The sequence below is a fragment of the Necator americanus genome, chromosome I (genome assembly GCF_031761385.1).
Source record: "Necator americanus strain Aroian chromosome I, whole genome shotgun sequence".
In the NCBI taxonomy this organism is placed as follows: Eukaryota; Metazoa; Nematoda; class Chromadorea; order Rhabditida; family Ancylostomatidae; genus Necator; species Necator americanus.
The window spans coordinates 31,849,069-31,874,423 of NC_087371.1; the positions used below are offsets into that span (position 1 = coordinate 31,849,069).

General features: G+C 40.0%; 6 protein-coding genes across 8 annotated transcripts; 2 read left to right on the forward strand and 4 right to left on the reverse strand.

Moving 5' to 3' along the window:
* Positions 1-488: 488 nt before the first annotated feature.
* RB195_007455 (uncharacterized protein) lies at positions 489-3,813 on the reverse strand (the record flags this gene model as incomplete). Of its 2 annotated transcripts, none has more annotated exons than XM_064181093.1 (3): positions 489-626; positions 1,718-1,900; positions 3,697-3,813. In XM_064181093.1, 3 exons carry the CDS (start codon positions 3,811-3,813, stop codon positions 489-491), a joined length of 438 nt encoding a protein of 145 aa, XP_064037907.1. The 2 variants fall into 2 exon arrangements, with proteins under 2 accessions (XP_064037907.1, XP_064037908.1); XM_064181094.1 differs by having other exon boundaries at positions 3,697-3,789.
* RB195_007456 (uncharacterized protein) lies at positions 3,798-10,662 on the reverse strand (the record flags this gene model as incomplete). The annotated part of the gene is made up of 4 exons (XM_064181095.1): positions 3,798-3,842; positions 8,683-8,748; positions 9,183-9,186; positions 10,577-10,662. The coding sequence occupies 4 exons, from the start codon at positions 10,660-10,662 to the stop codon at positions 3,798-3,800; spliced, it is 201 nt and encodes a 66-aa protein (XP_064037909.1).
* A 611-nt stretch (positions 10,663-11,273) lies between these two features.
* On the forward strand, positions 11,274-13,465 carry RB195_007457 (uncharacterized protein; the record flags this gene model as incomplete). The annotated part of the gene is made up of 5 exons (XM_064181096.1): positions 11,274-11,299; positions 11,441-11,611; positions 12,791-12,852; positions 13,135-13,325; positions 13,385-13,465. 5 exons carry the CDS (start codon positions 11,274-11,276, stop codon positions 13,463-13,465), a joined length of 531 nt encoding a protein of 176 aa, XP_064037910.1.
* Positions 13,466-13,576: 111 nt separating this feature from the next.
* RB195_007458 (uncharacterized protein) lies at positions 13,577-17,246 on the reverse strand (the record flags this gene model as incomplete). Of its 2 annotated transcripts, XM_064181097.1 has the most annotated exons (8): positions 13,577-13,703; positions 14,159-14,253; positions 14,370-14,514; positions 14,839-14,912; positions 15,167-15,295; positions 16,248-16,446; positions 16,513-16,698; positions 17,188-17,246. In XM_064181097.1, the coding sequence occupies 8 exons, from the start codon at positions 17,244-17,246 to the stop codon at positions 13,577-13,579; spliced, it is 1,014 nt and encodes a 337-aa protein (XP_064037911.1). The 2 variants fall into 2 exon arrangements, with proteins under 2 accessions (XP_064037911.1, XP_013300416.2); XM_013444962.2 differs by lacking the exon at positions 17,188-17,246 and having other exon boundaries at positions 16,513-16,694.
* Positions 17,247-17,374: 128 nt separating this feature from the next.
* Positions 17,375-18,228, forward strand: RB195_007459 (uncharacterized protein; the record flags this gene model as incomplete). Its single annotated transcript, XM_013444963.2, has 5 exons — positions 17,375-17,419; positions 17,575-17,675; positions 17,830-17,934; positions 17,993-18,053; positions 18,133-18,228. 5 exons carry the CDS (start codon positions 17,375-17,377, stop codon positions 18,226-18,228), a joined length of 408 nt encoding a protein of 135 aa, XP_013300417.1.
* A 1,971-nt stretch (positions 18,229-20,199) lies between these two features.
* On the reverse strand, positions 20,200-20,745 carry RB195_007460 (uncharacterized protein; the record flags this gene model as incomplete). The annotated part of the gene is made up of 1 exon (XM_064181098.1): positions 20,200-20,745. The coding sequence occupies one exon, from the start codon at positions 20,743-20,745 to the stop codon at positions 20,200-20,202; it is 546 nt and encodes a 181-aa protein (XP_064037912.1).
* Between the last annotated feature and the right edge of the window lie 4,610 nt (positions 20,746-25,355).

The following is a 25,355-nucleotide window of genomic DNA, read 5'->3' on the forward strand; positions in this document are numbered from 1 at the left end:
TTAAAATAGAGCAATAGATGTTGACAAAAATATTTCAGCGGGATAGAAAAATATGGAGAGATCGAAGATAAACATGATCAGATAGAACCATGAAAGGAAGAGAAACGAACGAGAGAAAAGAAGGTTTTTCTTTTATGATTTGGCACGTAAATAGATTTTAAACGTGAGTCACCTACAATAATTACTGTTTATATACGTCATAACATACCTAGTATCGTTAAAATCAACCGACTACACACTTGGAACAGTCAATGTTAGGCTGGACTCTCGTTCGCAAGGGTTTGTTAGGATTAACTTGCAACACATTTCTTTTTATAAAAATAGACAGGATGGGTGCACGGTATTATCAGCAAGAAAGCAAGCAAAAGTATCAAAATCCAAGGATTATTACTAGAACTCTTCTTCTGGGAGTAAATCGGTGAAAATGTATAGAATATGAGTACACACATCCAAAATAAAGCTGAACCAGCTAGAATGAAGAGAAAAAATTATTTTCCAAATGGTAGGAATCCTTTGACAGTTTCGAATGCTCCTGTAGCAAGAGTCTTTGCACGTTCAACTTGTTCAGTTAGGCCTAGTTGCCCAATAATGCTGTCATCTTCTGCGTTCATCGCAGCAGCTAGCTCCTAAATGAAAAGAAAGACTATGGAAAGTATCTATCAGTTTGTTCTGTCCACCATTTAAAAATGCTACGAGTGTTTGCCAAAAGTATTTTGCACCGACCAGGTAAAACACTCAAAGAATCTCCAAGCCCTCTCCTCTTGAAATCTCGGCATTGTGAATTGTATTTTGGTGAAACTTTATTGTTGACTTGACGTTTCGACAACTTCGTCTTTATCAAAGACCTCGAACTACTTTCAGGCCTTTGATAAAGACGAAGTTGTCGAAACATTAGGCCAATAATAAAGTTTTACTAAACCTCCCTCATTGACATAACAAAAAAAAGCACTCAAAATTGAGCATTCAGTTTAACAAGTAACTAATCTTAATAGTTTAAAAAGAGAAAAAAATTAACGAAGTATGGCAGTTTACATGATCGAAACAAGCATTATTAAATTCGTAAACTGTTTTATCCATAGGCAGACAAAACGACATTAAGCACGGAATGTTGCGTAAGCGGCTGTGCTCGAAGTGGTGCGGTGCAGACAGACTGCGGTTGGGATCAAGGTGGGACCATGGCGAATTGTAGAGATAAATATCAATAGCGAGGATCTTTACACGATCCCAACCGCTATGCTTCACCGCGCCGCTTCGAGCGCAGCCGCTTACCCGAATGTCCGTCCTTCAAGTCGTTTCAACGCAATTATACTAATTATAATTGTTTTCTCTTTCATGGGTGCAACTTATCAACATTTTGCTGAGAAATGTAAGCCACTCTAAGATCCAAATATGCGGATAATTAGGAAGATCTTGCTATATGATTATTTTGATAGCAGATAGAAGTCACCAATAGTTTGTGGTTTCTATCTGACTTTGATCTGATATTTATTCGACAGTCATATAAGTGAGAAAAGATCCTTAGCAACAACAAAATAAGTCTTTTTAAAGGGCTGAAAGATAATCGTTGTGATATGGATAGAGGCTGACTGCTTCTGTGTTCAACGTTCCCAACGACTTTAATCAAATTTGCTCCGATAATGCAATACAATAAATAGCAACAGTTACTTATGCTGTTGCTAAGTTGTTCCAATTACTGAATATAAGACAAAAACCTCACTTCAGGAGTCTTTCTAGCTGCTCCTATACGTCCTTCGGTGAAATCCATTGCTGCACAGCCTTCTTCTTTTTTATGGATTTTGTACTTATCACGGATTCCCTGACGCATTTTCTCTCTTTCAGCTTCCATCTTGCGATGTTTCTCCTTACGACGTTCCTGTTCCTCTAAGCGCGCTGCCACAACCTGTAAAAAATAAATTAATCAGTTCTACACACACACACACACACTGTGTTCTTACGACCAGATACATACAACAATTTCCTAGTCAAAATTTTCGCAGCGGACGCAAAAGGTGGGCCAATCCGGTGATCGAAACCGGCGCCTCTCGCAACCAAAGCGAGAATCATACCATTAGACCACTTGGTCGTGTTCTCAACACTTCATAGCGTGTGATGAAATTGGCAACTTCGGAACGCAACAACTTTCTGACACTCTCAAATTTGACGGAATGAGGAAAGCAGAAAGCAGCATACTTCAAATAGCATGCCTCAAACGCTGGAAAGTCCGATTATTTGGATATTCCATGGTTCTTTTTTGTCCGAAAAAAATCAAAAATCGATTAAAGATAGCGTAACACGAGATTGACGTAGTGTGGATATCGTGAGTTAGAGTTCGTGGCATAATTATGAATGTAAGCTTTCCCTAGCTCGATTTCCCCTAATCATTAAAAAAAAACAGCGTTGAAAGGACGTTTATCCCTATGATCAATTAAGCATATTAGAACGCACCCACTTGTACACGTTCCGGATCACTCAGCAGGTCTAATCATTGGTCTTCATTGAAGAGGCTGGTGAGGAGCCCTCATTAATTTTCGGCTCCTTGCTTGTAGACGTAGTAGATGCAAAAAGGTAGCACGTTCCAACTTACCTCGTAGGTGCGCTTGCGCCGTTTTCCATGACACTCTTTTTTAAAGGAGAGTTACGCAAAATTGAGCGGGTCCACGTTCATATTTGTAATTTGCATACTGAACTCAACGTTTCCCATTATCCTGTTTTCTAGGCTAAGACAATAACGTGATACGCTGCTTTCAAACGTCATATTTCTTACTACTTCATTCAGACACCGAAGTAATAACGTTAGGATATTGGAAAGTATTTCAATCTCCATGAGTAAGAAAGAGGAAATAAATAAAGACCAATATATCGTAGTAGTGTAATCGATAACTGAAAATAAGTCAGACGAAAACGTTCTAAGGCACTAGATAGCAACTAATACATGTACATCATCGATTGTTACTTTTTGTAAGTTCTGATCGCCCTGATTCAAAAACACCAGTCCCTCCTATTCTACGTGACACCCTCTTCAAACATACTTGTATTGGATACTTTCCGCGCAATGTTTGCTAACAATTATTCCCACTTATCAGATTTATACTATCAGACGTCCCATACGTTCCAATTATAGCTAAACCAAAAACGTCGAGGATCTTCTACAGACCCGGTTCTTCCCACGGAACACTCTGCGCATTAAAAGAATGCAATCCTTCGAAGCCGAAAGCAAAACATGCTTCTTAAGCCGAAAGTCGATACTCTGACTAAACACTCGTTTTATGGCAGATAGTGAAAATTGTTGGCTAAATAAGATTAGAAAGAAACATGTATGCTAAATTAAAGGAAACATATTATGACTACTAGCATAGTTCAGTTTATCGAAAAAAAAGCGACCACTCCACTTCATAGGATTGCAAAAGGGCAAATTGTATGAGAAACGGAAAAGAACTTCGTTAAAAAGTATGGAACTGTAAAAAACTCGTTGAAAAAACCACCGATAGCAAAAAAAAGGAGGACCACTCACCGAACCAGGGTGATTTCACATAGCAAATACTAAACTTTTAACACAAAAAACAAACATGCGAAAATTGAAAGGAAGTAAAAAGAGGTACAAAAACGGCTCTATCTATCGTTCCGATATTCTATACTAATATAAGGTAAATTTGCGGTGAAAATGACGTCATAGGTGCGTAGATCTCTCGAAATTACCTCTGGATCTTCGCCTTCAGCAGTTTTATCGGCATTCTGGTCTCCACCGATACCGAGGCCTCCTGTCACTTCGTTCAGCTGATTGCCCACCATTTGTTTCATTAAGAATCCAGCCATTTTGAGTACTCAGGAAATAGAAAAGTGATCTGAAACTAAATCAAATAGGCCACGAGAAGCAAAAAACAACTGAATTCATAAATATTAGGAGAAAATTCTTTGATGAAATAGAAAAACTTCAAAATGATTTATCTTCCTTACTGAAACAAATTGATTGGAAAGAGGGAAGAAACGAAACAAGAGGATGAAACTACCCGAAGGAGTCGTACATCAATACAAAGAATGTAACCTCCATCCAAAACTATGTTTCTATATATGCGAACATGGGAAAATACTGAAAAAGACCAACGAGACACGAGTTAAAACTATATTGCACAATAAAAACTGGCTTATCACCGAAGTCTCGTTCGAAAGATCGTTTCTGCTTAACGTTTCTTATCTCAGTCAATTTTCAGCGTCATACATCCCGTGACAAGAGCTATAAATCTTGGAAATTGAATTGGCTCTATTTTTTTTTTGCTTGAACAACTTCAAAAATTCCATTCTAAAACAAAATCCGTTTTCATAACCAATCTCGACCGCATGAAAATTCGCGTGAAAAGGAAAAAGAATTCACAATGGATACGTTTTTGCAAAGGAGAACAAAAGAATTAACAATGCCGTGGGAAATAACGACAATGGGAGCGCGAAAGGATTTGTATCACCGATAATCTGAAAACGAAAAACAGAGCAAAAACATGTAAAGACTACTGCTGCAACTAACCTTTTAGGTAACCGGAATCGAGGAAAAAAAAACTTTATAGATTCTGAAATAACATCCTAAAATTTTCCAAAAAAAAAAAACACTTTTTGAACAACTAAAAAGGTGGAAAAAAATCGAAGAAAAATAGTATGACTAATTTAACGAACTTATCCACGTCAACAAGTGAGTTTCAATGTAGAAACAAAATTTTAAATAGAGGAAAAATCCGTTGTACTCACTCAAGCATTGGATTAGTTCCGAAAGACAGTGAGAAATACCTTAGGTAAGTTATGTTCAATTTTCTGACTAGCTGCACTTGTTGGCAATAAAGATAAAAACTAAGAAAAAGGACAACGATTTAAGAAGTTTCAAATAGTAACTATGCAAAAGCTCACCATCTTTGCTCAACTATAAAATTACATAGAAGAAAACCCATTTTTTGTATGCATTTTGATGCTGCCAAGATAGTGCATTTGATAGTGCATCATGCATCTTTCACACGACCGATTTAAGTGCTAGCAACACAGAAACAGGACAGAACACCCACTGAGAGTTGCATGAATGATCAATGAATGAAACAGAATAGAAGACAAACCAGAGAAAGCAGAGAAAAAATGTAAAATTTTTGGTTGGTGAATTTTTTCCGCAGTGAAAGGTACGGGAGCACACATTCACAATAACATCGCACCGTTCGCAAATAAAACGGGAAAATGATTGCACCAAGTGCGTATATCGGCAAAAATCCATACATAGCCGGCCGCCCAAACGTTAACAACAATGTTGGCTGCCGCTGAATGCTGAACATAGACATATATGGTGCAGAGAGCCACACGGGAGGAGGAAAGGCGCCCCGAGATCGATGTGCTTGGAAGAAGAGGAGTGCATGAAGGCGCCGGCAATACTGCTGCCGCTGCCGTCGACGACGACGATCGAGTGGGCGCACTCTGCTTCGAACCCGCCGCAGCCATCGCCTAGCAATCGTCCTTACTGATGTTGATGAATTTGCGAAGTCCATCTATTATTCTATGTGGGGCGCAAATTAGAAGGGAGGTCGTAGGAAAATCGAAAGAAGAGATTTTAGGGGAGAACGTAAGGGAATTAAGAAAATTTTTTCTTTGTCTTATCAAAATGCTTTATCGGATTGGTCAGATTGAAGGTGTTTCCGGCCATCAAAAAATCCTTAACGGCCACCTGCAGTCGTCCCACAATCATAAGATGGGAGAAACAATTTGTACCCAGAAATACCCATTTATACCCGTTTTATCGTTTGATACTTTTATAAACGCATAGGCAGCCTATACGGTAATTCGCGGAAGCCAGCCGATACAAGAAGTCAGTGTTTTTATTCTCTCAGACAATTCCGATATCAATTCGTCAGCTACGTAGGAACGAAAAGCTTGTTTAGCGTAGGAAGGTTTCGAATCATCAAACATGCAGTAACAGTGGAACTTCCTAACATTTCGCTACACTCGCCCAAGAAAGAATAATAACTGCATTGATTTTCAGAGATTATAGTAAGAATGCTTCGAGCATTTTAAGCCTAACATTCAATCTGGCATAGCTAGTTTTTATTGTAGTACTAGGAAATGGATTCAATTAAAGACACACTGCAGCAGATATTCGTATTAAAGGATGTGAACGGTTCAGATACGATTCTGCAACGCAGACTGTTCAAATATCGATGATACGCGAGAAATAACCAATATGACACCAAATAAGGAAATGAAAAATGAAGGTAAACCCATAATCGTAATGTACATCAAAAGATGTAATCAAACGATGAGTTAAAAACTTTGAAAACTCCTTCTGATGAAAAAATCTGAAGAAAAAATATAACGTGTATAGCACTTTCCATCTTACTGCACATTTTAAGAGTGGTTATGGATCTCTAAATATTGAGAGAGCGCATGAATAATTACAAAAAGGGGAGACTAACCAAGATTCCTTAAAAAAGAGAATACAAAGAAACACAAATTAACGTAGCTCTGAAATAATAAAACCACAGCCCCACCTTCCCGATTTCCAAAACGTCCGAACAAAATAACGCGTATATGTGGTACACGGTCAAACACGCAGTAAAAATGCAGTATCAAAGGCAATTGCTATTGTGCTATTTTAATTCCGATAGACAGTAACCCGCATGTAAAATGAAATACAGCAATCGATAGTAATAATGCATTTCGGAAATGGATCAAAAGAAATTCAAACTTGATTTCTAGTGATAGTATTTCAGAATTCTACCACATACCGGAATCCTAATCAAAACAATGAAGGCTTGGGTTTGAACGCTAACTATATTTTAAACACGAGCAAACGATATTCTCGTAAATTTCTCCCTCGATTTTCGTTCCTCAAAGACAACGATGTTGATGAATAAAAAGAAGCATCAGTACACTGAGATAAGCTTTTTTCTGGGACACTTACTCTTTCTCCTTCTCTTTTCTTATTTTCACTGAATCGTACTACTACCTCCAAAAGTTCCTTGAATCTTGGCATAGCCATTCCAGGCTCTGACGAAGGCGACGACGCCGAAACTATAGCCGTAATAATGTTCCTTAACAATCTTGGCTGTTGCTTCAATTTATCGACAAGTTGCAATATCTATGCCAAGATTCAAGGAAGGTCGAACTTTTGCACTTCTGGGAGATGTACCTCCAAACCGTTAATATAGTACAGAATAGTCGGAGTTGGAGAAAAAAAGATTGACATGAAATTTCGAATCTTCGATTTTCGATAATTGGTTTTTTTTTTTTTTAATTGAGCCGGGCACGAGGTTGTTACTACCCTTTTTCTTCGCTAACGTTTCGGCAATATCGCCTTCTTCAGAGCCTGAAGGGTGGAATCGAACGTGACTATCTCATCCGGAAAACAAAAGAAGTTATAAGCCGAAACGTTAGCCACAGATAAAGGATAGTAACAACCTCATGTCCAGCTCAATTAAAGAAATCAATTATTGAACATCAAAATGGTGAGGTTTATAGGAAATCGTACATGGAAACTTCAATTTTCATTATAAAATTCAGAATAGCTAATAAGAAGCTGGAATGGTATTACATAGTTGCTGACGTCATCTATCACGGCAAAGAAAAACATCCTAGCAGAAATAGAATTTGTTACAAACAAGGAAAAGAGGATTCACTGGATGCTGATTACTGATACATTCTACCACACTAAATCTTTATATAGCTCCACAAGCAAAATAGGTAGTGCTTCGAAGCAGAACTATTATTATTATAGTACGTGAAAGAGATAAAACATTTGTGGTGAGGACATGAGATAATCTCAGTAGTTAGGTTTTGAAGAAATTGAAGAAGAAAGAAAGAAAGAAAAAAGCTAAAAAAACTGCAAATGCATGGGAAAAACATGTGAGAACAAAATATTCGCTTCAAAATCAACACTTCATTTCCTTAAAACTTGAAGCATTACTAGTTTCAAAGCACTTTAAATAAAACCAAAAAAGCACGAGGTACATTTCACATTCGTTCAGAGTGGTAACTGAAATACATAAGACATATGTATGTCAAAATCTTGACGTATCAGAGACTAAGGTGTAGTAGAAAGGGAGGAGGCCACTCGGGACTACTCGAGGAAAATGTAGTTGGGGAGGGGAGGGGGACTCTGTGACGCCTTTATTTCTCGACGCTGTAGCTTACTTTTTTTTAACTCTGGCTTACAGGTCATAGATCCTCTAGGATTAATGGTGGATAAAACGTAGTTGGTTGAAAGGGGGGGGGGGGACACTCAGTGGTGTCCTTATTTTTCGAATTAAATAATCAAATTCCCCTAAGACCCTAAGGACGAAGCATCAGTCATAGAGGAGCCTACATGCCATAGAGGATCTATGGCATTTAGGCTAAATCTACAAGGAGAGAAAAGCAGGAAAAGCTGGAACCATTAATGATTTAACTTCACCAGAGACTCCAAACAAGATTAGTGGAAATGAATAGCTAAGTCATGTCATGTACAACTTTCAAGGAAACTGAAAATAGTCTGAGAGATGGTTTCTCCGCAGTCCGCACTTTACAGTTAAAAACGCTCTTTGTGCACTAAGAACGTATTTTGCGCTCTAAGTGCAACTCTAGTACAGTTTGATTAGAGCAGTCCTGAGTGTTCCCCCTTCCCCCCCTCAACCACTACATTTGACCAAGGAGGATACCCCAACAAACTAGAAAACCAAAAACACCTACCTTTCCAGCTAAGACAGGGATATAGAATATTGAGCAGATCCGTTGCCATTGAGGACAATTTTCATGCTGTAAAAACTACCCATAGCCACTCAAAAAGTATTTCTTAAAAAGTGAACAAATACTGACTACAACAAGTGTGCCGTCTACGACTACGCACTATTACGCAGCAACCTGACCGCGTATAAAACGCCGACGTTAGCATGCATCAGTAGGTTTTGGAAGAGAAAAAAGAAGAATGCAAAGAGGATAAATAAAGCGAAACCCTACGTACTGAAAATGCTGTTCTTAATTCAAATTAATCCTGCGACGCCTCAAAGTACGACTAAAAGACAGGTGCAAGTAGTTGTCGTTATGGCGATACGTCTAACTTTTAGCATCCTGGGTCTCATAATCTCTGGCTGCCCGCAGAGTTCACAGCTGGCGGGCGGCTCTGTGCTTCGATGGTTATTGAAGGGTGCAGGACAAGAGGTACTCGCGAAAATCGGGTGACCGGTCCTGACCTGCCTTCAGTGCCGCGTGCTTAAGCGTAGTTGAGCTGTCGCTCCATCGGTTGGGCAGCATCCATGACCACGCTTGGAATCACCCAGACCACGGTTCCTTTTGCCTGACTAAAAGACAGGTGCAGGCGAATCACTGCCGCGCGCGACATCTGCGTCGCGACGGAGCGATGGAAAATGCGAATTTAAAAGGGAAAGTAGTGAAAAGCGTATTGACGCCGCAAGTTCTGATATGCGAATATGGTAGATTGTATTATCGGAGAATAGGAAGAATTAGATCCTCCTATCCTATTGAAAGATATTTTATTGGAAGCATATGAAAAAGTATTATGCTGTCCTCGTGACCTACATTGAGCTTATTCGAGGAATTCCACACACATAAAGATTTTAGCAACAAAAGAAAAAAAACATGCTGCAGGGGAAAGACTGACACATCTGGATTTTAACAGATCGGATAATTTAACACTTTTTCGCCCTATCTGTATTACATAAACTCGCAGCCCATAAATATTTATTCGTCACAACGCGATCAACTATTTCATGTTCAACTTCCAAATACAGGAACTCTACGCCCAGTAGCTTTATGTCATAAATATGCCAGGTCCCCAAGGTTTGTCTACAACTTCACAAAGATTAAATGGATAAAATTAAAGAATAAAATTTGTGTTGATTAGCGCTTAATACGTAACGGCGCTAACGACAAATAGATTTTGCCGCCGAAGGTTCCGAAGCCGGAAAAAACCATTCAGACCAATGCTTTGTCAGTTTTTTTTTTTAATGTGGACAAAATGCTTTTGTAAAGCGCATGTCAAATACACTAGCATTTGCTTTTACCAATGTTTCACGTCCGATCCAATAAAACTTTGTTTCTACAGCGTTTTATCACTTTGTTTCAACCTAGTCTCTGCATAAAATCAATTTGACTAGTTAAGTGTATGAGTGGCGAGCAGACCTCTGTATCTTCGAGATACGCGTTTAGGTACAGTGTATGTCTGCGAGGCATTAGTCGCTGATCGTCAGGCGTTGGATGCCAATTTTACGTAGTTGGATATGCAAAAAGAAACACCCAGAAAGCGAAAAAAGTGAAGAAAAAAATTGGCATAACACCGACCAATGGAGCATCGCTAAACCATCTCTTGTACTTCCAGAGATGTGAGGGGAGCTTCATTTATCAATTCAGAAGAAGGAAACAAACAACACTTTCACTCATATTTTTAAACGGAATTTCCCTAATATGAACTCTCCAAACTATTCTGCTTTATCCTCAGCTTCAAACAACTTCTACCATCAACCATAACCTTTCACTTCTTTCCCTTTTTATTCAATTCAAAAACCGCACCGAAATAGCCGCGGAAAACCCATTATATAGTAGGGTCAAAACCACATGAAGCACGTACGCAATTGCGTACGCGGCTTCTCTCGAGGCGCTTCGGTGAAGCGTAGCGGATAGGAACGTGGTGAAATCCTTGTTGGCACCACCCATCGCTGCAGTTTGCGACGGTCCCAACTCGGCCGCAACTGCTGCTTCCACCGCGCCGGTTTGAGCGTGTGCGCAAATGCACCACAGCTACACCCCTCATGTAGTTTTGAGCCGACTATAGGAGCAGTGAACGCGCCGAAATGGGCGATGTGGTAGTTGGTGTACTGGGTTGGTCGTGCAACGCCAGTGGAATAGTCAGGGATCGATTTCTTTTGTACGCAAATGTTTTTCGTTGACACCCCGAAACGCCAAAAGCAACCGCACAGCCGCTGCCCCATAGGGAGAGCACAGGCCCGCCTTCGTCAACTGATATCGACCAGGTATTGCAGAGAAGGTGGTCGAATCATAATTGCCTATTGAAGGATATTTAAGGTGGATTTTTTCCCACAAGCATCGAAACCACCGTCGATTCTTGCCGCGCGGCGGTAGCAGTTGAATCGCGGCGCTCGCGCGGCAGTGAACTCTGCGGCCAGTCTTACAGTTTTATAGCTCCTTTAAGTTTGTACTCACTCACCCGTTAGTAAAGTCTTTAGTTCTCTTGTAGTAGTAGTATAAGTGAACGATTTATACTTTACAATTAACCAGTTCATCAACAGGTCTGTCTAGGATCCTGAATGGTGGAGAAGAAGCTTCCACAAGGGTTAGTTCATTAACTTCACATTAAGATTTGTAACCTAACTTGTGACCGAACTGTTTCTAGCTGTCCACGTTACGGTTCCATTATCCTTCAGCTCGTCTTATATATTTCCTCTTACAGTCTCAAGTAAGAAAGTGATTGTAGGGTGGAAATTCATCCAACAGCAATTGTCTGTCGCGAAGCGACGTTGGAAGGATGTGTTAGCATCGGCGCTGGGACCGTTGTACATCCATTCGCGATCATAAAAGCTACCAATGGGCCGATTATCATCGGGGAGAATAATATTATCGAAGACCGTTCTCTCATTGAAAATATGTGGGTTATTTTCAGACTTTTTTTGTCGTTCCAAAGATTATAAGGGAAGTTGCATTGATGGATTGTACACGAAGTTGTTGATTGATTTTACTGGTGACCACTTTGGAAAATCCAGGAAAGTCTAACTTATCTTAACAGTAGAATGAAGTCTATTTCTCCGGGACCTAAAGAAGTTTTTTCTCTGCCCTAGAGATGCGTCGGGTATTGGTAAGGTAATATTTGAAGTCACCGATCCATTTGCTTTCGAATGGTATTTTTAAAATTCAATTTCCCACTACCAAGGATTACGTTCGCCTGCGACGGATTGATCTGTCGGACGCGGGCTCTGGGACGGAGGTTAGAGCGGTTTTGTTTTCTAAAACATGTTTTCGAAATCCCCTTCACGATGGATGCCTATCGATTTTGAGGGTAGGAAGGATTTGGAAGGAAAGGACATCCAAGTGATTGCCAACAGTCGCAGACTTTTGACTTATTCGTAACTGATCTTTATTGTTCGAATGGAGTTAGCAATGGTCCCACCTCGTTCTCAAATATTTTCTAGAAGACCTATTTTTCTCTTATTTATTTACTTATTATAACGATGTTTTATTTGTTAACACAATTAAATGTTCCTTAGAATAGCAGTTACGTGTATGACAGGAAAAGAACTTTGTGAATACTGATTTTGGTATAGTCGCGTCAAAACAATCTGGAGTTCGGTGCTGTTGCGATTGCGCTTGTAGTCACACGGTTAACTGACGATTTTAATTTAAGTGGGACCATGACTAGCTAGTCCGAATGGAGTTAGCAATGGTCCCACCTCGTTCTCAAATACGCTGCTTCGAGCGCAGCCGCGTATACAACTGCACGGACCTGGTTATTCTGGCTTGGAAATACCAGGATGGAGCAGTTCTCCAAAGACAGAAACTTTACACTTTGGACTACATTTTTTAAAATCATCGTTTGTACTTTATTGTTAGCTCTTTTCCATAATACTTCGAAACAGCCGATTTCGCATAGCAGCAGTTCTGTGAGAATACTCTTTGTAAACGCGAATGATCGTTTCACGGAAACATTCGCATTTACTTTATGACCTTTTTATTGTTCTGAACAATTGTAAAGAAATGTAATTGGATATTTCATGTATGGACATAAATTAAGCATTTAGAGTTGCATATTCAAAGCAACGACATGTTTCAGACTAGAAAATGACGATAAACTCATGGAGATTGGGAATCAGAACGTCATTGAGGTTGGAGCAGGTATAGTTTGCAAATATTTTCTGTACATGCTACTCGCAAGAGATTTGCTAATGTTTTTATTACATGTAGTATTGTATGCAGTGAAGTGTTCGCCAAGTTTGTGGGGAACGTGTCTCCGTAGAATCTTTCTGTTTTATTTCTTGAGTTTTCAAAGGCAGTGAACGAAGTCAGACTTCTCAATGAATTCTTTTTTTTTGAATGTATTCATACATTATTAAAAAAAACTAGTGTAGTTGTGAACTCTCTCATAGGTCAATCCAGTTAACCATTATTTTCTTGCAGTTGTCCATGCTCCTACAGTAGGCAACAACAACGTGCTTCATGTTCAATGTGAAGTCAGCCCAAACAGCTGCATCAGTAATGGATGTTCGATTGGAGTCAGATGCAAATTATTCGCAAAGGAAACATTGCCAGAACGGACAGTGATTTATGGGAAATTTAACGAACGACGGGTTGCTAACGATAATCCACCGGTATGGGTAAACTATCTACCATATTAAAACGTCTAATAAGTAAATTCTCAGCATTTCAGGTTCCCCAAGGTCAACTAGAGGTTCTGCGACGGCTACTGCCATCTTATCACTATCTACAGAAGTCAAAGGCGCAAGCATAACTATGGGTTGTTTTATTGGTCATTTCTGACGTATGTGTATATTTATCCATAATAAACATTTTAAGTTCAAACAACGAGAAAATCAACAACAAATAACAAACAAATGGAGGGTTAGTCCTCCATAGCTTCCTCATTATCGCTAGCATCCTCATAATCACTAGCGTCAGAGCCGTCTTCTATTTCATTCGTTCGAGAGGTAGAAGCGTCACTTTTCGATTTCTTGAGAGCTTTAAGTTTCCTGAAAATAGTACTCAGCTATATGCTACATACATCTATATCCATTTTTTTTTACTACGGATGGAGGAGATCGGACTTTGAAAACTACATGCAGTAACTGTTAATTGAAACTGAAAGTGTAATAGAAAGGAACAAAGGGCATCTTTAACAGGTGTGCTCTAATTTTCCAGAAGATGGGACGGGGGGTTGCTCAACTTTCTTCTTCGTAATTCTCTCGCTTTACAAGAGATTAACAGCACGACCATAAATAAACTCCTTCCACAACGGCTACCTTCTGCTTCAGAGGACCTCATTACGGACGTGGTCTGAGCAGTGAAGATGTGCAAGTGGTGTGTTCTTTAGAAAAAAGAGTGGGAATGAAGGACAAACAGTTCCAACTTCATGACAACTGCTCAGTGGTAATGATAGTGAATGCAGAAACATAAGGAACCAATAACACAGTTCAAGACAGCATACCTTGTTTGGATGGAGTCTGTGTTTTGTTTGCCCACGTGGATTCGAGCTAACTGATTACCGAAGACATCTTCAGACATATTCTTGCGCCGTTTTGCCTGGAAAGTATTCCTTATTCAGAACACTTATAAGCTACATTTAGTCTAAAAGTAGAAATAAATCGGTGAAGAGTGCTTCTACGCAATACATTCTAGAAACAAAAATGATTACTCACCATCAAAGCTTTAGGTTTCTTGCATGCTGCCTTGAACAGACTGTCACTAGCTAGTTTTGTTCGGTCTACTTTGAAATCAATCGACGGTCCCATCTCCAAAAGTTCTATTCGTGGCACATTTGTAGCACTTTTGAGCAGCAACACTCTGAACACATTGATAATAACAACTCAGATGTCACTTTATCTTAATTTCTAGAATTTCTTATAGAATAGAGAACCACATGAAGCTATTTGCATGGGAACTACACGAAACCTTTTAGAAAAAACAAACAAACAAAAGCAACAGCTTCTCTCATTTTCGTCAACGTAGATCATTCGTTCTTGAAAGATCCACAAGCAAGTCTTCTTGCACCTCTATTTATATATATTTTAGTATGAAAAAGATATCTGAAGCTCTACTCGGGCCACTCACAAAAGAAGAATAACCAGAAGAAGTAGTAAATCCCGACATGAATGAGGAATTATTCACCTATAAACTCGCATATAAATTATATTTTCCTTAGCTGTAAAGGATATAAGCATTTCGAGGCCTTGTAATCGCACCTGTAAAAGATATTGATTGAATATAAACGAATAACAGGTAGACAAACATGGATGAAACTAGGTCGGCAATGGTTGAATAACATCAAGATCCCTAAAAGAATAACCCTACATCCCATTTACAGCAATTCACAAACTCATTTTGAAAATAGAATGCCATACAGAGACATTATACAATAGTAGATACAAGAATAAATAGGTGAGGGCAGAATGGTGAAAGAGTACGAGAAATATAGAAAAAATTGAGTGAATGATACCATATCAATAGTTGGTCCTTTGAAGAAGTCCACCAAGAGATTTCCTATTCTTTTCATGGTTGATTCAGATTCGAAATCGGGGCCCTCCAGACTAATGCATGGTTTCGTCCCCAGCATCACTTTTGGTGTCTGAAAATGAAGAATAATAAGTTATTTTTGTCTCGTTGTTCGTATGTTTTGAACACTACCAAAGTCCTAAAACGTGCTGAAATACCGTCGATAGTTATAACAACGACGCTCTGATTAGATTTTTTTAAATTGATATGAAGTCAAAAGCCACTGGCGTATCAATCCAAATTGGATCCGCTTCGAGCGCAGCTACTTATCTAGTTCGCAGCTAGTTGTGATTCATGTCGTTTTGACCCAACTATATTTGTGTTGGCTTGCACGGGCCAGTATACGTTCGACCAGATTAAGTCTGGCGCATGCCAGGCAGCGAAAATGTTGATTTGTAATGAATTTGACACGATTACCCGGATCAATACAACCATAGGTACGATAGGGAGAAGCCTGACCCTCCACAGGTGAATGGGGTGATTTCGCCAACTGTTTAAAAGTGAAGGAGATCCCCTCCCAAAGCGTTCCAAAGTGAAGGGGATCAGAGCACTGCCTCCGTCTATTGCATCTATGAATACAACATCAATACGACCACCAATACCATTTTTTTCAATATTTTCGCCATTAAAAAAATTATTTAAAAAAAAGTTAAAATAAAGTGTAAATTCACGCGAACAAATAAACTTTAGTACGTAGTTTCTTCATTGTCTTCCGAATCAGAGAATCATAAAAGAAGGAAGAACACTCAAGTTGCTAGCGATTTCCGCTCGAAAAGGGTACAAGTTCCAGGTCCATTGAAATGGATAGATATTGCTGCTTTGAACTTGTGGTCCATACTTATGACCATACGAAGAAAAAAATCTGTCGTCTTTCAATTCCAACTTCATCTTCAGGATTATAGAGAACAATCTACTCATAAGTCGCACTTTTTGACAAAATATAATAGAGGATCGGAGCAAAATTACTGGCCCAGATTTTAACTGTAGCAAACATTGAATTTAACAAAAACTCCATAAAGATTAACCTCAAAATCTCTGGCTGGTGTAAAGTTCACTATGTTCAATTCCACCATGTCCAGTATTTGGCCATCGTGGGTTCGACCAAACACCAAACTACTTGGTCGTTTCTTTGATGAAGAACCGAATAAGAACAGAGAGGCGTCGTACTTCTCCCCGAATTTTTCAATAGGAGTTTCGTCATCGAATGGACGGAAAGAATTATGCCTGGAATTGCCGAGATAAATACTAGAATATAGAAGAAATGGCGCAGCGAAACTCAGTGGCAATTACTTTTTCAGTTGTTGAACTAATGGCTTTTTGAGCATATAAATATCCATTAGTGCATCTGTAACTGTTTGGCTCGTCTTCGAGCCCTTGATGATGAGAGCGGTTTTGTCATTTTCCACTGTTTTTGGAGCACGATCTTCCAAGACGCGCTTCCCTTTCCTAGTCTTCACCTTCTCAACGCGCATCTTCCTGAAATATTCTTCGTTTTATGAATGCTATTTTGGAACAGCCGTACAACATCAAAAAGAGACCAAAATCGAAGAAAATGAGCAGAATATAAAAAAACAACTTCTCAAAGCACTAGGCTGCGAGATCTTGCATAGTAGGCTTGTAACGACATGAAGCTTGGTGCGGTTGCGTACGCGACTGCGTTCGAAGTGGTGCGGTCGATCGTAACGGTTGGGATCGAGTGAGGAACACATATAGCATCGTCCATCGGTGCAGTTCGCGATGATCCCACGTCGACTCCAACCCCCATCTTCACCGCGCCGCCTCGAGAGCAGCCGCTTACGCAACTGCTCTGTGATTCGTGTCCTTTTTAGTCGACTATAAACACAGACAAAAACCTACGAAACGAAAAAATCTTGGGCAGAAAACAAAGCGAGCAACTTCTTGCAGACGTTAGTTGGGATGTATGTTCTGCGGCTCCCGGGGATACATTTAAGGCGGCGGCGACACCTAGAATTGTTTTGGGTTTCCTTCCATGGCTCTATTTTCGTATTCTTCTCCTCCTCCATCTTGTCTATATCTCTGCTGGATACTTCGAAAATTTCAACCCTTTTCTTTCACAGAGTAGCTACGTAATCTTTGTTTTCCAGTGTTTTTTTTTTTGTGCGGAATCTCTGTTTCACACTGAAAATTCAAGATGGCTATGGCAGCAAGAGGACGCAGTTCTAAACTGCCACCGGAGGTTAGTTTCATACGCAAACTTTTGATCATGACTATGTTTGATTTGTACTCCTTCCTGGATTTTCTCTATAAATGTCGAATGTAATGTAAGTGTTCTTTAATCAGATAGAATCATTTTTGGCTTAGTCGACTATCTAGTCTATTTTTTTGTTGCAGGTGAACCGGATACTTTACATCAAAAACTTGCCGTACAAAATCACCTCCAGTGAAATGTATGAAATTTTTGGAAAATTCGGAGCGATTCGGCAGATTCGAGTGTAGGTGTTATTACATTTTGTACATCTGTCTTAATGCAGATTTATTTCTTGCGACGCTTTAAACTTCGTAGTATAAAATATCGTGTTGTGTTCAATTATGGCTGAGTAATTGCTCTCTTTCTAATTCCTTCTAAGAACAGAAGTGGCATTTCAGTGGTTCCACCAATGAAACTCGAGGAACAGCCTTTGTTGTTTACGAAGACATCTATGATGCAAAGAATGCTTGCGAGCACATGAGTGGTTTCAATGTTTCGAATAGGTTTGTTCTAGAAATCAGGTTATTCACACAATTTATTGTTTTACATCTCTTCATTCAGATACTTGGTTGTTCTTTACTATCAAGCTACGAAGGCATACAAAAGAATGGACACAGAAAAGGTGTGTTTTTCTTGTGTTGGATTTTTAGTTAAGTTTTTTCTAGTTGTCAATTTCGTATTGAGTATATGTCTTTTCTCAGGCGAAAGAACGTTTGGAAGAAGTTAAAGAGCGTTACGGTATTGGCGGTGATCTTACGAAGCAGAAAATGGCTTACACACCGACTCCGCGACGGTAGAGTCCACCGAGCAATTTTTGAGCATTGGTTCCCTTTCTGTATTTTTCTTGTTCTTGTCTCTTGTTCTGGTTTTCAATGCACCTAATAAATCTTGGGTCTTTACGTTCATATCGAAAGCTTACGTCTTCGACGTGCTAGGAGAACCAACTATCAAATCCAAGTTTTTTTGTAGGTTGAAAACTTCATGTCATTCAAGAAATTAGTGAAAAATATCCAGCAGTAAGGCTCGAATATTTTCTCGTCATCGTAGATATTCAGAGATGCGAAATTACCCAGAATATGTTCAGCCCAGCGTAGGATAATAAATTAGTAGATCGACGCGAATTAATCAATAAAAGGAGAAAAAACTGTTGTCGCCACTTGTTTAAACGATTTGATCCAGTTCCATTCAACTCGGATGGTTTCTAGATGACCTTGTTCTGTTCTCTTAAGTTTTCCTACAAAAACTACTACAAGAATGATGCAGCATAAGGACTAGGACGCGAACAGCATCTCCCTGAACGAAATCAGCTTGTCAACATGCCTCATTGCTTTTCTTTTGTCCCACGTTGACGTAAGATGTGGTCGCTAGTAAGTGTGAAAGAAAGAAAAAGATATAACGTCATCATGAGGAAGTCGAAGACTCCACAGCATCATGGTCGACTGTCTTTCTGTAGCTAGGATACATCTCATTGTCCCATTATGAAACCTATCACTGGGCCTATTCTATATTGTGTTAGGAATTTTCCTATATTTATATCTAATTAATTTTAAACAGTACGACAGCAGGTCATGCTGCTAGAATGAAATTGACCCCTCAACCTAGAAGATGTATTGGTTGGATAACTTCTAGAATGTCCTATTTTAGTTGAAAAGCGTTTTTTCTCCTCAATAAGTTGGAGTATGAGAAAACACTAGAATGTATTATGTATAATTACTCTGCTTAGTTGTGCGTTGCTCACACGTTCGGAGGATTTGGCTGTGTAAACCCATTACGTCCAACTCCCAAAATGATAGGGGCAGCAGTTGTTGCATTAGTGCAAATCTTCTCCACTATTCTTTTTTTTTTCGGAAACGTTATTTTCGCAAAAAAAAACATGAGGATGATGCTACTTCCAATTAGTTGTATAGAAATCTTGGGAATATTTCAAATCTTTAATACTGGGCATATCTACAGCGCCTCGCTGTAGCGGGGGAAGGGTGATGTGATGTCATCGCCTGACGCGATTACCCGGATCTTCGCCGAGGTGTGTCGTCCTTGAACATAGCTCTGCCCATCATTCTCGATCTTCTGCGAGAGAATCAATCCTTTCGTCGCTATTCCATATTCTGCGAAACCTTAAGTCTTAGCTGAAATGCCCTTCTACGTCGAGTGTCCTCAGGTCTCCTTTAATCACCTCAGTCCAGAACTTCCGTTTTCGCCCTGTTGGCCTCTTCCAGCTAGAAGCCGACAAATTCATCAGAACTGAATTGAACGAGGCAATCTGCTTTTCTCCTTAATACATGACCAAAGAAGCGAAGACGATTTTCTGTAGCCACTTTCGATGGCGGTCCAAGATGTTGATATCTTTCTTGTGTCATCCGATGTCATGGTATACCACATCAATTTCACCCGTTTAAGCGGCCTCCTTTTCGTGCAAGCAAGCCTTTCCACTGTAATACCGCTGCCAGATTTCAATCACTCTCCTAACGATGAACACCTGGTCAATCGTAGATGGGCCAAGACGAAAGCCAGCTTGATCGTCGCGCGTTGTTTCTTGGCGATGTTTAATAATTCGGTCCAGGATAGTCCGCTCCAAAAACTTATGCATAACACGCAGCAAAGAGATTTTCTGATGCTTCCTAGGGTCCGTGACGCATAACTTTTTGTGGAGGAGAATTATGATAGCGTGTCTCCTCGAGTCAGATATCCTTTCGTCTATCCATGTCGAGCGGATGATCCTCGTCATCTCACGAATCACGGAAGGAGGAAGATTTTTCAGCATTTCTGCGCTAATTGCGTCTACACCTGATTTTTTCATTCTTCATTTTTTGGATACAGGCTAGAACCTTCGACTCGGTCTGTGGCTTCTCGTTAACCGCATATTTCGGCCTATGAACGTGCTCGAGTTCAGGAGCTGACGGTGCTCGCCGGTTCAGCAAGGTCTTGAAGTGTTCCCTCCAAATTGGAAGGGTTGCTTCACCGACAGCTACTCCATTGGCAGTGTTAAGGACAGGAGCACATCTTTTCATTTTGCCGCTATACTGTCTTAGTAAAGCAGAGGCTTTCCGCGGGTTCTTGTCCTCCCACGCCTCTTCTAACTCCTTGGCACCTGACGTCCATTCGTTTTTGCAGTCTTTTTTTTGCAGCCGGGGACGCAGCTTCCTCCTCAGACGCTTTTCGTGGCTTAAATTGCTAAGGCTTCGGGTGGCGCATACGGCTGCAGATTTCGTTTCTGCAGATGCAAAGGCAAACTTCTTCCGCAATCGGCACCACTGGACGTTTTTCTGGTCCGTACTCCAACATGTATGGACACACAGCGGAATTTCGGTCTGCATTCTTCGTATTTTAGGCCTGCCATGTCGATTTTCGGTTGAAGAGGAACTCCTTGGTTTCTCTTGCTGAACCGTGACTTGGCACTGAGAAGAACTGTGGTGGTCAGAGTCGAATCCAACGTCCCAAACAGCTCTAGATTTTTAGATACCTGACTGAGGAATGTTCCTCGTCAGAACGTTGTGGAGCTGGAGTTTGAGAATTCTCATCTTCCGCTTGCGCTGCTCTTCAGACGTTAAATGGGTTGGCCCCTGCTACCTGAGCTGTTGAAGTCGATGATTCCTCTTCAAACGTGGCAGCGATGATGAGACCCATCTGTTTTTACAAGTCGACCAGGTAGTCACTGTTATATGACGTGCGCTCTGCTGGATAATACCATTTTCCTAGCTTTTCGAATTGTTGTTCGAGTCCCATGTTCGCATTTACCTCGATTCCAACAATGACCGCCTGCTGTATTATATTTTATTATTAGATTGGTATTTTAGACATCAACGCATTGAGTTCACCATAGAAGGCATCCTTACTGTTGTCCTCAGCGGTTTCCGTAGGTGCATTGGCACTAACGATCCAGAGTTTACGTCTTCTGCAGTCGTACAAAGATTCCGCAGCAAATTCCTCCACCAGTTTGCTGTAATTGTCTCTCGCTATCCACCAGCCATTTACTTTTCTTTCATCAGCATCGTGGGGCTAGGCGCTTTGTTGGAGTTCAATCGATAGTGTTCGACAGTTCAGCGTGACGAAACGAATTTTGTTGGGTTGTTGCCAAAGATTCCATGCTCCCTTCAGGCAGTTGACTTTTCAGGTTATTGGGATGTGCTGGACGACAGCAGCTTTTTACAATGTATGGGAATCTTTTGCCATATAATAGTGCAGGTTATATAGCTCGTACGTTCCTAATGCGTACACTCGAACGCCTTACTGCATTTAGTTAAAGCAGGGCCACCACTCAGCAGGTGGCAATCAGACTTGTATGTTTGTTGTTCCGCTGTCTTTCTAAGCTCGTGTTTTGATTTTAAGATAAGCGTTTTCATCATTTTCTTCCTTAACCTGTTTTTTAAACTATGTACGCGTATTCTCTCAAGTCCTCACTGCTCATTAACTCGAACTTCTTTCAGGATAAATCTCAAATGAATGTTTTAATCGTATTACTTCACCTATGCAGTCTCTTCCGGAGCTTAGTGCCCACCTCCTGCTGTCCTCGTAAGGGACCTGTATCGGTTGATGACGTCAGCAACAAGTGATCACTAGATTAAGATGAATATAACAGCACTTCTCGCTCTCTCGACCATGTTTTGTATCCCAAAAATTGTGGACTAACCGATGTTGTATCCGTTTCTTATCTGTGACCTAACATAACAGGTTTTTCGATGTCATGGACATTACCCGTGAGATATTGATAATTCTCTTTTTTGTGTTCGAATGTGGAATAACCACAATTGACCTGCGCAGCTACTTGTTTTGTTTAAAAACAACAAGAATGAAAAAGACTACCAAAATTAAGTTATTTAAAACCAAAATTAATTAATTAAAATTAAAACATTAGTTTAGATAACTTGATGTTAGAATCCAAAAAGCGGATGTAAGAAATCTGTTTATAATACGATTAAAAAAAAACTGTACTACAAAGTTCGTTAAAATCCAAGAACTTATCTTAAATAAAATTCAACTATTCAAAAATAGAATCAATGTACTAACTCGTCCGTCCTACTGATGTAAAGCGGCCACGCCCCTTAACAAAACCTTCAGTGCCTGCGATCTCATTCCCAGAGTTCAATGCTTCTAAGCCAGCTTCTCTTCAAAATGACATGAAGCACGGTGCAATTCCGTACACGGCTTCTCTCGAGGCGGTGCGGTGGAGCGTAGCGTACTGGGACCCTTGCTGGCACCACCCATCGCAGCAGTTTGCGATGGTCCCACGTCGGTTCCAACTGCTGCCTCCAGCGGGCCGTTTTGAGCGCGTACGCAAATGCACCATGCTTCATGTCATTTTGACCCGACTATAGGTTCCATATACAAAAAAAAAGCCAATTTTCGGATAGCCGTTCACACTGAACGCCAACCCCTTGCCCGATCATTTTCCGTAGCAGACCAAATATGAAGACGTACTATTTCTGATAATTAACTTATGAAACCGGAAATTCCTAGTAAAAATTGGGAAATATTTGAAGTGGCGAAGTATTCTTTGGAGTTTATTTGTAAGAAATCTGCAAATGAAAAAGGTTTCGCAGAAGTTTGCATAGAAATAACCATAGCTACATGGTCTCGATGTGTTTTGTACCGATGTTTATCTAACAAAACAAGCGCGGTGGAGAATTCCTTTATTTTTTGAAAATGCCCCTCCCACCACCTCGATGCACTAGTATGACATGTTGTACAATCAAAAATGTAGGTATATTTGAAAAATTAAAAATTATCCTCCTTACAAAAAAGGCATAGATGGGAAAACATTCGAACCGCATCCTAGTAGAAGATAACGCTCTTGAGCGAATAATCAATATCAAACTTTATTCATAGCAAATTAGTTCTAACTTATTTCTGAGATCACTTTAGGTCTATTACGGAACAAAAATATCACAGAATAATGGTGGATCCATCGCTGAAAACTAAGTGTTGTGGGAAAATCGACAGAAAATATGCGAGAAGTCGCAAAATAGAAATATGAAAGTTTAACAAGGCTCAAAGCACCGTTCAGTTTTTGGTCCAACCTGGTAATGATGAAATCCTAGGATTTCATGAAACTTCTTGAAAGTTGTTGATTTCTATGAAATGTTCGACGCTATTCAAGACCCCAGGGTCTGATAATTATAAATAGCAAGAGGATCTCAAGATCAGCACTCAATTTTCCACGCTTTCCATGAATGGCTCTAACGAGGAATTTGCCGAACCGAGTTTCGATGATTTACTGTTTGAAAGTGATGAAGAAGAACCTTTCGCTGATAACGAAGCTACTGTATCAAAATTTGATTGTGCCTGGTGAATCAGGCTCCCGAAAAGATGATGAATGATCACGAGTGTTAATTTTGATGAGAGCGACGATGATGAAAAAGAAACATGAGCTGAAGATGTCGTCGCCGCCTACGCAGATCTGCTTTCGTCATGGAATGCAGCTCCTGTATTGATGTCCAAAGCTGTGAGAACGCTACCGACTATTTTTGCTTCTTCCTGAATGAGCAGTTGCTAAAGACATCATGATAGAGAAGAACAGGTATGGGCGTCAGAAGATGACGAAGAAGAACAAGGACTGGGCAGGGACTACCGCCGATGAACTCAGACACTTCATAGGCATCTGTTTCGGTGGAATGTATGAAGTTACAAAAAAATAGAATACTAGTACAGTACCAATTAAATACAGCTTAAAGATGCGGAAGATGCCGGAAGATGCGGTGCAAGGCTGGCGCGCTCCAGTCGAATTCCTTGTGGAAAATAGTGCGCCGGACCGCTCGAAGCCGTATCTTCCTGGCCGTTTTCTACGGCAGTTGGGAAGAAATGCACGGAATCACCCCCTCTCCATAATCTACGATCCCGTATACGAATACTCCACCGGAAATCCGTACCACTCCAAATTCGTTGATTGATGCCTTTAATATTTCTGTGAAAAAAATAGCAGTTGTAGTAATTTGTGGCCTATGGGAGTCTTGTGCAGTCATCATCACAACAGTACGCACACTTTTAATAGGTAACAAGTTTTCAAGCCCCAGCACAATATCATAGCAGCCGGATGGGCACGTGAAGTCTCTACGTTTTGCGCTCACTTTTTAATTTCATAAAATTTCTACGACAAACTACTTTAAAGGGATTCTCGATTTTTTTTTACCACTTCCAATTGCAGAAATATTTCGAAGATAACCACAGTGTGTCTTTTGTGCCGGAACACGCGAACTATACGTAAAAGGAACATCTGTGGCCGCAACGGTTATCAGTTGTTTACTTAAAAAGTCGTAAAGAAAGTTTTTCAACGCAAAAATCCGTGCATTGGCCCTATACATTTGGTGATTCATTTTGTTCGCTCCGATTTTTTTTTCTAATTTCTTCACCGTTTTTCCCAACTCTGTTTTAAATCTCTGTTTTGGATTTGAATTAAATGTTCAGAATTTCTTTGGAAATTTGGACTTATGGATGAAATTTATACATTTACTAAAAAAAAATATGTAAAATGTGCACTTATATTTCTGTTTGTCAGCATTAATCGATAAATAACGAATATTTGCAATCCGGTCAAAAATCCGTGATCCTTTGCAGCGTCTCGTCCGACACTCTCGTATCTATACGCCTTCGCAATCGTCTGCGAGCGGAACCGTCTCGTCTCGTGCACGTAACCGCCTACGCACCAAAAATTACCGTGACTTCAGGACTGATTTGAAGACAGTCGGGAGTACTTCGCCAGTATTTACTTTTTTTGCAGGAAATAGTGGAACAATAAGAGCAAGAGAGAGAAAATTATACAAGTTGATGAAAAAGAAGAAATTTGGAACATATACGCGTATAGTGAAAGAGCATATTTTCCGAGAAAAGGACCTAATTCCAGCATTTTTGATTTTTGGTTAAAACGATTATTAAAAAAGTACTGAAAAATGCACTGAGAGATGAAATACGTAATTATGTCGATGAAAAAAAC